The sequence below is a fragment of the Myodes glareolus genome, chromosome 26, assembly GCF_982192425.1.
Source record: "Myodes glareolus chromosome 26, mMyoGla1.1, whole genome shotgun sequence".
In the NCBI taxonomy this organism is placed as follows: Eukaryota; Metazoa; Chordata; class Mammalia; order Rodentia; family Cricetidae; genus Myodes; species Myodes glareolus.
Genome location: NC_142051.1, coordinates 11,671,526 through 11,687,376, shown reverse-complemented (window position 1 = coordinate 11,687,376; position 15,851 = coordinate 11,671,526). Strand labels below are relative to the sequence as shown.

General features: G+C 42.7%; 1 protein-coding gene across 14 annotated transcripts in view; it reads right to left on the bottom strand.

The window, feature by feature from the left end:
* Positions 1-15,851, bottom strand: part of R3hdm2 (R3H domain containing 2) — a 124,151-nt gene that overhangs the window by 23,093 nt on the left and 85,207 nt on the right. For 5 of the 14 annotated variants that reach the window (XM_085683312.2, XM_085683310.2, XM_085683311.2 and 2 more), the window contains 8 exons: positions 12,852-12,930; positions 12,156-12,215; positions 11,404-11,544; positions 10,817-10,925; positions 8,174-8,269; positions 5,405-5,436; positions 5,236-5,289; positions 12-235 (listed from right to left, as the gene is read on the bottom strand). In XM_085683312.2, the coding sequence (XP_085539438.2) occupies positions 12-235; positions 5,236-5,289; positions 5,405-5,436; positions 8,174-8,269; positions 10,817-10,925; positions 11,404-11,544; positions 12,156-12,215; positions 12,852-12,930 (795 nt within the window). The remainder of the gene's footprint in view (positions 1-11; positions 236-5,235; positions 5,290-5,404; positions 5,437-8,173; positions 8,270-10,816; positions 10,926-11,403; positions 11,545-12,155; positions 12,216-12,851; positions 12,931-15,851) is intronic. The other 9 variants (XM_085683318.2, XM_085683322.2, XM_085683315.2 and 6 more) reach the window with 6 other exon arrangements.

The window sequence follows — 15,851 nt, the reverse complement described above, 5'->3', positions numbered from 1 at the left end:
AGCTGCAGTACCTGGCCTAGAGATCCTGCCTGCACTGCCACCTTTACTGCTGTCACCTCGGGTAAGGATGGAGATCCCACTGAAGCTGCTGGCTTTGGTGACAGGGGGTCGCATACTCCGGACAGAGCCATCTGAGTCTGTGCTGCTCCAAGGTCGTGGCTCCAGAGATTTGAGTTCGCTGTCTGTGCTACTCTGTCGGCTGCTTGAGGTGCGGCTCAGCCCTTCACGGTTCCCCCTGCAGAAACCACAGTAGTTAGAGTACCCCCCTCCCCCCACTTCAGCAGAAGAGCCAAGAGAGTTCTTGTTTTTCTTTTTCTTTTTTTTTTTTAATTCTTTCACTAACCAAGAAGGGGAACGTCTTGTTAGTTGGGTGACCAACTAAGATTAGATGAGGGCAGACAGAACAATGTCCGTACAGTAACAAATTTGGAAGACAGTGAGTGCACCGACAGCTAATTCAAGGCAGAGGGGAACCACAAATGCAGGACTGAGACTGATTGTGGTCTCTCTCTTTCCCACACCTGCAGGGATCTCACACATGCAAGGAACAGAGAGCAGCAAAGGGGTAGTAGCGACTTCTGGGACTCCTAGAAGATACTGTTGGTAGAAGGTAGGAGTAGCCAGGGACATGGGTAAATCCCACAAAAGGTCTTCCACATAGCATGCACCTGAGCCAGCAGAGGTACTGGGTATGAACATCTTTCCTGGTGTTGGAAGATGACAGTGTAGTATGACTGTTGTTTCCTTAAGTTCCGTGCTGGTCTATTAGGACAACAGAGTCCACAGCCGCTGAGGACTGGAGTCCGGTGCTAGCCCTCTGCTCTTGTGTGCTATAAGGTGTGTTTGTGTGTGTATACGCAGGCCCCCACACATGTGAATGGAGGCCAGAAGTAGACACCAGGAATCTTTCTAAAGTGTTTTATACATTTTATTCATTTGTTTTGTGTACATGTATGAATGTATGTCAGAGGACAACTTGCAGGTGTGGTTCTCCTCTTCCACCATGTGGATCCCAGGAACCACACTCCAGCTGTGGGGCTTGGTGGCAGGCATCTTTACTTGCTGGGTCATCTCGCCAGCCTTCCATCTTTTTTTTTTTTTTTTGAGAGAGTGGTTCTTACTGAATCAATTAGGCTGCTGGCCTAATTGAGCTCCATGGATGCTCTTGTCTTTGCCTCCACCCCCATTCCTACATTCCTAGGAGAGGGGTTATAGATGATCTACCACGTCATCCAGTTCTTCATGGATGTTGGGGATCTGAATTCAGATCTTCATGATTGTGCAGAAGCTTTACAGATCAAGCCATTTCCTCAGTCCTTCCACTGTGCACTCAGTGCTTCTTACTAAAAGCAAGAGTCCACAAGTCCCTTCATTTTACTTTCACTTAACAACTACTACCTAAGGTGACCAAATGACAATAATAAAGATTTTGGTATATATATTGGTGAATAACTTGGCAAAATCATAGTAGTGTGGGTTCCCTCCTTTTTACCATTATCCCACCAGATACAAATAGAAAATATTACTCAAATCACCTTAGTTTCAAATGCCCTTTGCCTCAGTTATTCTGAGAACTAGCTGACTTGAAACTTGAAATTCTATTGCCTCTGTTACACAAGTGCTGTCTTACTGTAGGTATGTGCCATGAGAGGCTTATGGTTCTTTTTTTTTTTTTAAAGATCTATTTATTATGTATACAACATTTCTTCCATGTATGCTTGCATGCCAGAAGAAGACACCAGATCTCATTATAGATGGCCGTGAGCCACCATGTGGTTGCTGGGGATTGAACTCAGGACCTCTGGAAGAGCAGTCAGTGTTCCTAACCTCTGAGCCATCTCTCCAGTCCCCTTATGGTCCTTTTCTAGTTTCTATTAGCCATGCTGCCCATGGAGAGCTAAGAATATACTGACACAACAGATCAGGAATATGCCAATTCTTATTTCCTACTCTAAATATATATAATCTCATGCTTCTCTCTATATAGTCAGAATAAGGGACTGTAACATATTCCTGTTTTCTCCAAAACATGACCTTTTTTTCTTCAGATGCTAAGAGCAAAAAGGGAACACAAACCAGAGATTGTTCACAAACAGATGTGAAGCAAGGGCCAGGAGCTACGTCACAGCCAGGAGACTGAAGGCAACGACATGTGGCTGTGGGTAACAGCAGTGCCAGTGGGTGAGGCTGCTCCTTAGACACTGGAGCATGAATTATGTTGGCTTTCTTCAATTAAAACATTCTATTATGTATTAGGATAACTCTGTCTTTTACGTTCTCATTCTTGATGCCTAAGGTAGACAGCAAATGAGGTAACCTTAAACTAAGTACTTTAGAGAGTTATGGTTGAAGCTGTAGTGCTTCTCTACCTAACCAGGTTCCCCACGGCAGAGAGGGTCAAATGCTCAACGTGTGGACTGTCTGCTAACCTTTATACAGTGTCCCTTGAGAGAGGAGCTAGAGAGAAAGCAGATCAGTCTCCTTCTGTATAAACAATCATTTCACTAAAAATATGGCAATTCTGGGAATGGAATGGGTTGTCTGCAAGTTAGAGGATGTGGTAGGGAATAAAAATGCTCACACATCATGCTCTCTTAATAAAGCAGAGCGAATGCAGGCTAGCTCGGCCTAACTGCTGTCACTGTTTCAAGATGGGGTATATACACTGCCCAAGCAGGCCTCAAACCTGGTGTTAGCCAAGGGTGACCTTGCACTTTTTATCCTCTTGTTTCTACTTTCTCGTGCAGGGATTAGAGGTGTGCACTGCTGTTCCCACTCTCACGTGGTGCTGGTGACTGAACCCAGGTCCTCTGTACACTAGGTAAGTTCTCTATCAGGTATATTATCAGCCCTAACCTAGGTTAAAAAAAAAAAAAACTGTTCTTAAACCTTTACATCTTCTTCTAACTTATTCATTTTTATGAGGTAGGGTCTCACTGTAGCCCTGGCTGTTCTAGAACTTGCTATGTAGACCATGTTGGCCCTGGAACTCATAATGATCCTCCTGACTCCACCTCCTCCCAAGTGCTAGGATCCAAAGTGTGTGCTACTATATTCAGTTGTTTATTTTTAAAAAGGTTTTTTTTTTTGATTAGGTGGATATATGGGTGTCAGTGGGAGGTGTGTGCATGCAATGCAGGTGCCCATGGAGACAGAAGAAGGTGCCAGAGCCCTATATTCCTAGAATTACAGGCAGTTGTGAGCCACTTGATGTGAGTGCTGGGAACTGAACTCAGGGCCCTCTGCAAGATCAGTATGTACTCTTAACTGCTGAGCCATTTCCTTAGCCCCTATTTTATTTAACTGTTATTTTTTTTTAACATTTATTTATTTGTGTGTGTACGTAAATGCCAGAAGACAACCCACACACAGGAGTTGATTTTTTTCCTTCTGCCGTGTGAATCGTGGAGGTTGAACTCACGTCATCAGGGTTGTCAGTAGCTGCATTTACTTGCTGAGTTATCTCACTGGTCTTTACCTAGGTCTTCAATCAAAACTCAGTTTCATTTCTCAGCTTGAAGCAAAGCTCTGGAGAGGTGAGGTCTGCAGCTGCTCAGTAAACTCTTGAGCTATTTATCTGTACACTTGGGTACCGCCTAATGCTCACAGGAGAGCACCAATCTGAGGGCAAGTGTGAATTAGGGCTTCAAATAAAACACAGGCTGAGAGGAAGAAGAGATGTTAGTAAAGAGCTGGTGTGGTACAATAAAAAGAATACTGAACAAAAATCAGCCTCAGTTTTGACACTTACAGCCAAGTAAATTAGAGCTGGTGAGTTTGTCTTTATGCTTTTGTTTCCTTTGATGGAAACCAATTGGCCAGGTCAAGATATTGAGAGAGCCAGACTAGATAAGATTAAGATACACTTTGGCTACTAGAAAGCACTGTTCACACATAAGAGTTAAGACTATTATAGGCACTCTGGGATGATTAAGACCACAAAGTGTATACTACCAAGCAGAATTTTAATTTTTTTAAATTTGAGAACTCTACTTATCTTAGGTCCCATTAACAATGCAAAGCTCACTCTGCGTCTGGTTGTCAGATGGACCTCAGGGTGGTACTATCCAGAAATAGAAAAGATCAGAGAGGCTGGAGAGATGCTCAGTGGTTAAGAGCACTGGTTGCTCTCACAAAGGACCTGGGTTTGATTCCCAGGACTCGGTGGTCTCACAACTGTCTGTAACTTTTTTCAGGGGAATCCAATGCCCTCTTCTGGCCTCTGTAGGCACTGCATGTACATGGTGCATAGACACACATGCATGCAAAATACCCATACACATAAAATAAATCCTTTAAAAAAAAGTTCAAAAATATGGAAATTCTTTATCTCAAGGGTGGGAAACTTCATTGTCTCAATCTCTTTTTCCTCCTCTTCTTTTTAAGATTATTTTTATTTATGTGTATGTGTGTGTGTCTTTGTGTATGTATAGGTACACATGAATGAAGTACCTGTGGAGACCAGAGGGCATCCAGTCCCTTGGAGACGAAGCTACAGGTGCTTGGGAGTCCCCTGATATGAGTGCTGGGAAAGGACTTCAGGTCTCTGTCACACACTGGCAACCACTGAGCATCTCAGCTTAACTAGCTTTAGACACGCCAATAAGGAAAGCACAACTAAAGCTTCAAAAATGAGACATATTCTGAGCTTCCTTTGATACTTAGGATTTAAATATGGAGAAGTCCTTTGGCAAGAGTTAGTAATGAGTTACAGAGTCAGATACCTATCTTTTCTGCAGTCATCTTCTGCTTAATATTGTCTCAAAGAGAAAATTACATAAAGAGACATCCACATATGTATTTGTATATGTGCATATATTATCTTTCCAGAGATAAAACTACTCCCTGGTGCAGGTTCAGATAGCAGCTGTCCACACCTTCCCCTAGATGAGCAAAGGGGGTCAGCAGACACTTGTTCTTTTACCTTACAATAGGTGTATGTCGGAATCTTTTTAAAATGTCCAATTTCAGCCAATCTGTGGGAGGCTATGGTACCTACCTGTCTCAGACACAACTAGCTGTCCCCAGCACCACCTCTCAGGGCTCAATGAAGCTGACAACAGTAAAGTCACTGAAAAGAAGCCTTTCCCCCAAGGGAACAAGTATAGCAAAATCCACAAATTTAATTATTCTACAAGCAGCCATGCATGGAGCGAAACCACTCACTCCACTGAAAAGATTACAGCAAAACAAAATTAAAATTAAAAGGAAGAGATATAGATCACACACAGGTACCTAAAAATCTGCCTTCTCTTGTGAGAGCTAGAAGAAAAGGCTTCTTTGGAGAGTCTGTTGGTTAACATCAAAAACAAAACAAACAAAACAAAAGTAGTATCATTATAGGATTCTCTGAACCCCACTAACAAAGCTGAGCGATAGGAGAGAACATGTGAATGGTACTAACCTGATATCACTTAGATATCCGTTCTGGCCAGTCTAGGTGAGGGAGAAAATGGAAAATAACTCATAAGAAAATAATAAGGCATAACAGAAAAGGATGTCCATGATGCTATCAATACCCAACGATCTTCAAACCAAAGCTCTCACCCCACCAACAGGGAGAGAGGGAGCAAGGCTAGGGTAACTGACTGCCTTACCCGAGCCTGACTCCTCACCTTTCCTGTGAAAACACTTGGCATTTTTAGCTTTTCCACAGTGTTTAAAATGAGGGTTGATAAAGGGAGCATGGAGAGGAGGAAGGGGAAAGTTACAAACCTAATTATTTCCTTTTTTTTAAACCTCAATTAGTGAACTGACTGTAATAATCAACATACTGTATTTTAAGAATGTTCAAAGGAAGGGAGACATGAGAAGGAAACTTCATTTTTTTAGAAATTAATCTCAGTGGCTGTTCTCTTTCTGCCCTTTTCATTTGCCCAAAATAAAAGGCTCTGTGACTTGAGCCCCATTATGGGTGAGATAGTGGGGCAGCAGATACCGTTTAGAGCCTGGAAAAAATGAGGGCATTAGAAGTCTGAAGCCATCCCACCGAGATCACTTTTTCTGATAAAGCCACTGAGCTGAGTGAGGTGAGCAGTGGGGTGGACTTCCAAACCTTCGAAAAAGGCACCAAGAGCATCCAGCTGTTGAGCGTGTGGGCTCCGCACAGAGCAGAGACTCCTCCATTGGGCAGCTTTCCCAAGACACAGCTCAGGCTCTAGAGAAGGCTGCAGCAGCAGCATTTCCATCCGAACACCCTTCTTGGCACTTCCCGTTCTGGGCCTGCCTCCTTGTCCTCACTCTACCCTCAATCACGCCCCTCTGACTGGGCGGGTTCCTCTCCACATGGAATCTTTGGAGGATGGTGGGCTTTGGCCATTTCTCCTCCTCTAGATCTTCTGAGATTCGAGGCCTCTACTACAAGAGCTAGGAAGTACTGAAATGAAAGTGATAAACCCACGAGGATTTAACAAAGAATACATGTGTTAGCAGAGGCTTGAGCAACTAGAAATCAGGAGGGAAAAGGAGAGAAGAGCTAACTCTGCCTTCCTTATGGCTATAGGCAGATGTGGTCCACTGTGGTTGATAAGTAGCCCCAATGTCCTAAAAAAGTTGTCTATGCTTTCAGATCAAAGGGTTTTGCAAAAAGCTTGACACAGTGAGGCAGCCATTTCCCATGTGTCAGTGAGGATACAGACAGCTAGGCTGTCATTGCTGGCACTTCTGAAGACCCCAGAGTAGAGTGAGCTAGAAAGAGATAGCTCCTATTAGGTTATGAACACGGACTCTGGAGCCAGATTGTCTAACTAGCAATGTTTAAGAGGCTGTTACCAAACCTCTCTGTGTTTTATTTGTAAAATAAGAAAAATATTTAAAATAATAGACCTATTGTGAAGATATGAATTCACCTATATAAAATGCTAAGAATAGTGCCTAAAAGCTAATGCTTACTACGTAAATATTTCTATTCACAATTTAGGGTCATCCTGATCATAACCATGACATCTCTCATTCCACCCATATGGTTTGCAGGGATACTTTGGAGGACAGACTTTTCTGTCTGTCAGAATGGAAGTCTACATAATAGAAGGCAAGAAGTTGCTTCGTGAATTCTAGGCCAGAAAGCTTGTTGTGTGTCACTTTCTAGGAAGGATTCATAAAAGTACTTGGCTCTCTCTAGATAATGGATCAAACACACGGGAGTTCAGGATTTAGTTGGAGACGATACTTTTCTGAGTGAGGTGATGATGAAAAGACACACACATGTTGTTTTGTGTGTGTTTGTGTGTGATATAAAAATGGGAGGGGTGTCTTGATGAGAGAAGAAGACAGAGGAGTGGGAGGAAATAGTGTCCGTCCACATGACTTAACTTCCTTTGTTGCTACTCTGACAGTAAGATGTTTTCCTATCTGGATCCACATGTTCTGGAGATCTGTTTACCTGCTGCTCAACTAATCCCTTTCCTGAAACAATGCTATACATCTCTTAGACTAACAGGCAAAGGTAACCAGATACAGGGGTAACAAGTGCATCTGAAATGGCCCATGTTCTTAAAAACAAAGCTATCTAGACTCGGTGATGCTGCCTTTTGGACTATGGAGCCATTCGCTTTCTAGGAACAAGGTAAGAAATAAAGGAAGAAGGAGACTCCCCATTCAAGCAGTACCTGAGGGAACAGGAGTACCCTGTGCATGGGGATGTGGGGCCTGTAGAGGATGACGCCAGAACAGCACTTTAATAAAGCATCAGCACAGCCTAGAAACAAGCTGGCTAAACAAGATGGGTGTTGAGCCTGTATGGATGCTGAGTCTTCTACTGAGAAACAAAGATGCGCAGAACAGACAATGGGAATCTACAAGGCAAGCTGGAGGAGGCCCTGATAGCCAAGACTTAGGCCCTTTCATCATCAGCTCTTCTAAAGGCGTTTCTCTTTCCGGTCTAGTTTTATTTACCAAATTCAGCCACTCCAAGTTTCGGTTCTCTTTGTATACCATACAGCAAAATGTATTCCAAAACACAAATAAAAACCTGTAGCTTCCCAATAAGCCACTCTCAGGGTTAGAGGTCAAATCTGGGACTGACTGATGTTGGTTAAAAAAAAAAAGGAAAAAAAAAAGAAAAAGGAAAAGAAATACAAAGAGCCAACAACATTTATGGTGGGTTCATCCCATTCACAGTTCCAAGGTTAGAGCTAAGAGCTAGGATCTGACAACTCTCAGAAGCTACACTTACCTCTCGGGCAAATATTCTCTCTCGGACCCTTTGATATTCCTCCTCTCTCTCTTCTATTGACTTGCTCCTCCTTCCATCCTGCAATGGAACTCTGATCTAGATCGATGAGCAGAATTAAGCTAGTTAAGTTCTCCTCGTACTGCAAGCTCACTGCACACCAGCAAGGAAGAGAAACCGGGAAAGTTTATAGTTGCCATCAAAAAAATGGAAAATAAAGAAATGAAATTTCCAGTCCTGAACAGGTTTCACTGGGTACATCTGACCATGCAGTTTGGGAGATCAGCTTTTCTGGATGGCAGAGGACTTGCCCTGCCCCACCCACCCCACATACCAAGAACAACAACTATTTATAAGGGTTGGGCTGCTTCCCTGGAGTACTGTTCAGTCAGTAAAGATGAAGACAACAGCCCTGGGGAAATCAACAACCGTTCTTTAGAGGGCAAGTAAGGGAAAGAAGGAAGCTGAAGAGGGCAAAGAAATAAGTGTTAAGCAAAGCCGAATGTAGAGGAGGTTCACAGAACTAACACTCAATAGGACCCCTTCTTTTGTCCCTAATGCCATGTCCTAGCAACCCAAGTCAAACATGACTTAGCAAAGAGGGTCTTAGACATTAAATCTCAGGGGTGAAGCTAATCTCAAAGACTACACATTTTTGTCACCTTAATTATAGCAATTGAAGGGAGTTGAGGAGACAGAAATTACAGAAACAAAAGAACAAAGAGAACAGAGCAACACAGAAGAGAAGGAGAACAAAACGGAAAGAAATGAGCAGAGAAAGGAGCAGATTAATGAGTACAGTGAGAAGAGAGGAGAGGAGTCACATAGGGTACAGAAGGAAATGGAGCACACAGACAGTGAGGTGAGCAACAGGAATGTCTCATGGGCAGATGACCACTTCCAGCCATCACCTTGCTTCCCAGCACTGCTTCTCCTCTTGTGAACCCTGTGGGGGGTGGGGGGTGTAGAGAGAATCCTTTGCTACAGTGACTGCAAAAGCAAGGTGTTCTGAGAGGGAACTCACAGAGCCAATGTCAGCACACCACAGACAGCTCTTACCTGCAGTCAGATCTGAAGCTCTAAGAACCCACTGCTCTAGGCTGATACTCTGTCATTACCAGTTTCCAAAGGCAATTCAAGACTTCAGAAGTCCTCCTCATTCTTTAGACCTATATCCCACTAACCATCTTTCATCAGTTCAATTAAAGGAAGACAGAGACCCTCAACAAACTGCTGAGCCTCTAGCACTGATAAGCCAATGGCAGTAGAAAATATAATGGGGCATCAAGGTAAATCCCAGCTCTGCTGACTCCCAGTACAGTGACTTCAGGCAAGTAACTTAGCATCTCAGACTCAGTATTTTATGTGTAAAGTGGGGTTAATAACCCCATTTACACTGGGTTGTGGAAAGGATCAAAAGAGATAACATATATATATATATTTAAAACAAAGCCCAGCTCAGGGAAAAATAGCAGTATTACGTTTTCACTAATAGCACAGTCAGCAGGCACACAGAACCTACTCTACTACAGACATAGCTTGAAGCTGTGAGACGAGAAGTTCACAACAGAACAGATCACCTTCCATTCCACTGTGCCTCTAGGCCTGAATACTTCCTGGTCCACGGAAAAGGGGTTTTGGGAAAATGTAGAGAAGGGCATCAGGATGGAAAGGCTCTTTCTTGTTTTACAAAAATTTGTCTTTTTGTAGTTTTCTTTGCTTTCAATCAGACCCAGCATGTTTGTCCCCATTAGATACTGACACCTTTCTTAAAGGCCTCCCTTTCATAGTCAAGCAAGCAAGAAAGGTACTGGTCTCAAGACCATGTAATATTTCAAGAAAACAAATTTTGACTCTAGAAGTAAGACATTATTATATAGTTGCTAACCCTTACCAAGACTTGTATTGGCTCTACCCAACCATACTCATCAAATCAATTCCCCTTTGGAGTTCAAGCAGATGCAGGATAACTCTGAACTTTCCATTTAGCTAGGAAAACTAATCCTCGATCATTTGTTATCTCCAGGGGTAGAGGTCATAGCAGCAGCCAGACCCCCCAAAAATGAAGGGATAGGACAGTTTGTTAATTTCTTAGTTCTACAAGAATGTATCACAAAGGGACCTGAGTTTCCAGCATGGAAAGTCAAATTAACTCACCTTGGTAGGAGGTGGGAAAAAGATTAAGGAGTTTGCCAAAGGGATCAGATATATACCTTTATAACTGATTAAATTAGATCATAACTTTGTCAGTTCAAGGCTAGTTCTCAGCTAGATAGCTCTCAATGTAAAGTCTAGGGGTCAAGTGGAGGTGTTGGGGGTGGGAGGAGACAACACTGAAATCAGCTAGATCAAGGCTGTACAAAATGAAATGTGGTCAGAAGTTAAGTGGCAGACCTAAAGAATTGTAGGCCAAATGAGATCACTCAGCAAGCCTGAGCACTGTGTCTCTCTGGGGCTACGAGGGTGGTGTACATACAGCTCAACAACTGTCGTCAGACCCTTGGGTGAGCCAACACCAGATCCAGATAACAGCTCTGTGTATGTTTCCATTCTAACACACTTTCAATTTTCTCCACCCCACAACCCTCCTCCCTTCCCAGTTTCTCTTACTGCAGTCTCTTTAGGCCCACCCTTTCCATTCTTCACCTGGTTATCATCTCGGTCCACACTGGCGTCATCTCTCTTCAGAATGAACCTCTGTTGAAATTCTGTGTTCTTCTCATCTTTTATGTGTTCTGAGAACCTCTGCTCAGGGCTGAAGTGTGGGAAGAAAGGAGAAAAAGACCTTTACGTTAGGAGGAGAGCCCCTAGGCACAGCTCTCTAAATTCCATATCCTCTACTCAGAGGATTTTTGGTGTCAGGAATCCAAAAAAGTCACCCGAAGGTTTAAAAGAGTCTTTGTGTGTAATCTCTTCTCTCCCCCACCATCTTTTTCAGAGACAGCATCTCTGTAATCTGCTCCTGAAGTGCTGATCCGTCTGCCCCCACACCTTTCCTGAGAACCAGGATGGCAGGTGGGCACCACTACATGATGCCCACTCTCTGCATATAACAACGCTTCATTCACAGCTGTGTCTGTCCTGTCCTAATCAGAACCTGTCTCTAAGACCTCACAGAAAGCAGGAATCAACGAAACACCCTTCCCTCCCTGGAGGAGACATCTTTCTAACTTCCACTTCTATCACAGCAGCTGTCCCATGGAAATCTTCCCGGTCCACAGTTTCTCCCTTACATTCTCGTGTTGCTGGTTTTGTTGATGATGACAGCTTTCCCAGTTTGATCAACATTATGGTCCATCCCAAAATAGGCAGCCACCCGGTGTAATAGCATCCGGTGATAGGAGGTCATCTGAGGGAACTTCTTGAACTGGTTACTGAAGGGTACCGGGGATAAAAAGTAAAAGATAACAGGAGAAGGCAACTAATTTTCCTCAACAGTGTCTAGAGTAGATTCTTTTTTCCTGAGACAGGGTTTCTCTGTTTAACAGTCCTAGTTGTCCTGGAACTTGCTTTGTAAACCAGGTTGGCCTCAAACTCACAGAGATCCATCTGCCTCTACCTCCCAAGTGCTGTGATTAAAGACATGCACTACCAGTGTCTGGCCTTTTTTTGTTTTGTTTTGTTTGGAGTAGAGAATTTTTTTTAAAGGAGAAACAGACATACAAAAAAACAGGTATTTAGTTTGTGAGAACAAAAAGTCTTTCTTAGTATTATTCTGCCCCAGTCTTTAGTAACCCCACCCGTTCCCACCCAGGGATGACCTCTCCTAAAGCCCGACTGCCACCACCTGATGCTGTTAGTCAAAGGGAATGGGAGAAGTGGAGTGAGACTGTGACCATTCAAATTTATATAACTGATAAAAACCTCACCTGCTTTTATACACACGCTGTTTGACCCATTCAGACTGATTCTACCGAAGCAGTACGAGGCTTCTTTCCAGTGTCCCCTCCCACCTCTAAATGCATATTCCAGAAAAGCGACTTACTTGTTGTCATTGATAAACTCCAGAATCTCCTGTTCTAATTTTAGCAGCATCATTCTGTCCCTGTTTAAACAAGATTAAAACAAACAAACAAACAAACAAAAAAGAGTTCTCCCGCAGATATTAAAAAGACTGAAACTCAACTTGTTCATCGCAAAAACCGAGGGGTCTATCCAAACTTTAACAATGGCCATAGCACGGAGGCTGAAGAGCCTCCTTCAACTGCCCAATGTTCTGCAAAGAACACAACTCAAGTACAAGCTTTCTATGTCTTTCCTATCCATGTACTCTGTCATTCACATCAGTAATCTAATTATTAGCAGCATATTAATATAAACACATAATTTGTGCTTGCAAATATAGGCATTATTCTATACCCGACCCAGTTATTCAAGGGTTTAAAACAGTACAAGTCAACTAGCTCACTCCTTTGGGATTTTTAACTAGTGAACACTCAAGTCTTCAAATTTCTTAGTCATTGTACGCTTCTTAAAATTTTTCTCAACTCTTCAAAACACAGAAATTTCAATGTGAGTATTCTGAATCCCTCAAAATATAAAACTATATTTTAGAAGAATTAAGAAAAGATGAACATTCTATATTCTAATAATAGATAAGTGTTGAAAAACTATTTGGCTTGAAAGGGCTCTGCAATCCCTACCCTATCCCTTTCCCCCATCACATCAATCATGTTATTACCTTGGGTTCTTTTTCAGTGTATTTACAAGAAATTCATGTAGATCTATTCCAGTGGAGTCAGTATATTCTTGGCTGGAGTCTAGAACCATCACAACAAAAGAAATTTAAAAGAAATGAAACTGCTTGCACGGTATCTAATTTCAAGTAAAAGCCAATGTCTAAACAGAAATGACAAGAACAGGAAATCAGAATCAAACTTCAAGCTCACAGCATTAAATCTTGAATAATGTTTCCTGCTAGCTCTGTGACAGTTCCTATCATGGACTGGGCTATGAGAAAGCACTTATCTAGTATGTGTAAGGTCCTAGGTTCAATTCCAAGTATTGCAAAAAAGGGGAGAAATAATGGGCTAGGGAAACAGCTCAGTGGACATACTACAAACCCCAACGCCCACATAAGAGTTGGTGCTGGGACAATGAAGACAGGTGAATCTGTGCAACTCACTGGCCAGCCAGTTTGCCTAAGTCAGTTCTAGTTCAGTGTAGAGACTGTTTCAAAATATAAGGTGGAGCGGCTAGTTAGATGGCTCAGTGGTAAAGGTGCTTACTGCCATAGCTAGTAACCTGGATTTGATTCCCAGAACTTAAACAGTGGAAGGAGAGAACTAACTCCTGAAAAGGTGTCCCTAACTTCTACACATACATCACACACACAATTAATAAACACAGAAATGTATAAAAATATTAAAATAAGGTAGAGGGCAATAGAAGGGGACACCTGACTTCAACCTCTGGCTTCTACATACATGAACATGTACACATAAATATGCCTCCCCCCCCCAAAAAAAAGCTCCCATTACAACAAAAGAAAGAATGGAAGAATTTGGGCTAGTGTATTACATCAATATTACACTAAAATACTACTTAACATTAATAAACATTTGTCAAGTTTCCTGACCAAAATAAAGCAGGTTTTATTCTACCTACTAAAAACAAATTACAGGTAAGAGCAGTCATAGTTGAATTTTCCAAAATCTCAGGGACTTTGTCCAATATAGATGATTTTTTTAAGCCCAAAGTTGCTTGATTTACTTGTTAAATATAATTCTTCAAAACCTGAACAGTGTGTGTCCGCAAGTAGACATGCCAGGCATAGGGACCAGAGCACAACTCTTGCACCATCTCCTCTACGCCTCTAGGTGGACGCCAGGGCTGACCTGCACTGTAAACACTGTTACCCACAGGGCCATTTGCTGCATCACAAATGTGATGGCTTTTATGGATTCTGTCTTTTTGCTACCACCCCAAAGTTTAAAGCCAGAGTCTACTAAGTAGAAGTATACCTGTATGATAAAACATTTACAGGGCTGGAGGTGTAGCTGGTAAAGGGCTCATTTTAACACATATGAAGCCCTGGGTTTGATCCCGAGCACCACTTAACTTGGAGTATGGTAATCCCAGTACTCAGGAGACTGAGGCAGAAGGATTAGATGTTCAGGCCAGCCCAAATTATTTGAGACCCTGCATCTAAACAAACAAAACACTGCAGCCATCCCCAAACCAACATGAAAAGGTTATCTGGAAGACCGCTATCATGATTATCCATATCATCATCTATCTCAGAGCATCACCAAAACCACAACTGACAACGCTGCCTTATCCTAGGTAGTGTCAATGCTGGCAGAGTATCTCTCTGTTCTATGTAAGAGCTGAGGCAAGTTCATTAAAGGTTAATTAACCTTGTTAATTGCGCCCTCAAGCAACCAAATCAGCAGGAACCTCTGGGCCAGTAAAACTAGTCGGTGCCAAGGTGTCACAATGAAAAGAAAAAACTGTAGATTTGTAATCCTAGATGCTCAGGAGGTTGAGGCAGGAAAACCCAAGGCCTGCCTGGACTACACACTAAATTCAAAGGAAACTTGGTGAGATTTTGTCTCAAAATAAAAAGTAAAAGACAACTGGAGTTTAGTACAGTGGTGGAGTGCCTGCCCAGCATGCAGAGCCATGAATTCTATCTCTAGCACCACATTACAGCCAGGCATAGTGGCACACACCATAATCCCAGGATCCCGGAAGTAAAGGCAGAGAGATCATAAATTAAAGGTCATCTTCATCCACAGAGCAAGTTATAGGCCAGGCTAAGCTACATGAGACCCTGGCTCAAAATTTAAGAGAGAAGGAGCTGGAGAGAGAGCTCAACAGTAAAGAGCACTGCATGCTTGTCCAGATGACTTGGGTTTGATTTCCAGTGCCTACATGGTGACTCATTATTCTCTGTAGCTAACCCTGAAGAACTGGCACCCTCTTCTGGCCTACTTGGGTACCAAGTGTGCATGCACATAAAATAAATATAATTTTTGAATAAAAAACTGAAGATGCCAGGCACCTTTAACTCAGCACTGGGAGGCAGGGGCAGGCCGATCTCTATGAATTCAAGGCTAGCCTAGTCTACACACTGAATCCAATGCCAGGGGCTGTGTAGGAGGAGTGGCAGGTGGCAATTGACTTCAGGATGTCAGCCCACCAAGAGGTGAATCCCTGATAGGCAGGACCCTGAGACCACAGACTCCAGAATGTCTTTTTTGCTTCTACTGTGCCTTTACATGTTTGCCATCTTTCTCTAGTATCTGCATGGTGTGAATAGGTGTGTGTGTGTGGGGGGGGATTCCCACTGCCTACAATGTAGTGTATTTCTCATGGAAACATCCTGATCTACTGGGCATTTTTACCTGTGGGTTATTATGAAGATGGTCCTTCTTAAACTGTACTGTTTAATTGACAATAATAATGTTAGTTTAAATAGTTATGATGATAAAAAATAAAACAAGGAAGTGACACACGAGTTTCTGTTGAGGAGCCCTATAGATGGCGGCTTAGGTTAATGATTAAGAAAAACAACTGAGCCCAGGGGATGGGGGTGTTGGTACACATCTTTAATCCCAGCACTCAGGAGGCAGAAACAAAAGGATCTCTGTGAGTTTGAGGTCAGCCTGGTCTACAGAGCAAGTTCTAGGACAGGCTCCAAAGTTACAGAAAAGCCCTGTCTCAAAAAACCAAAAAA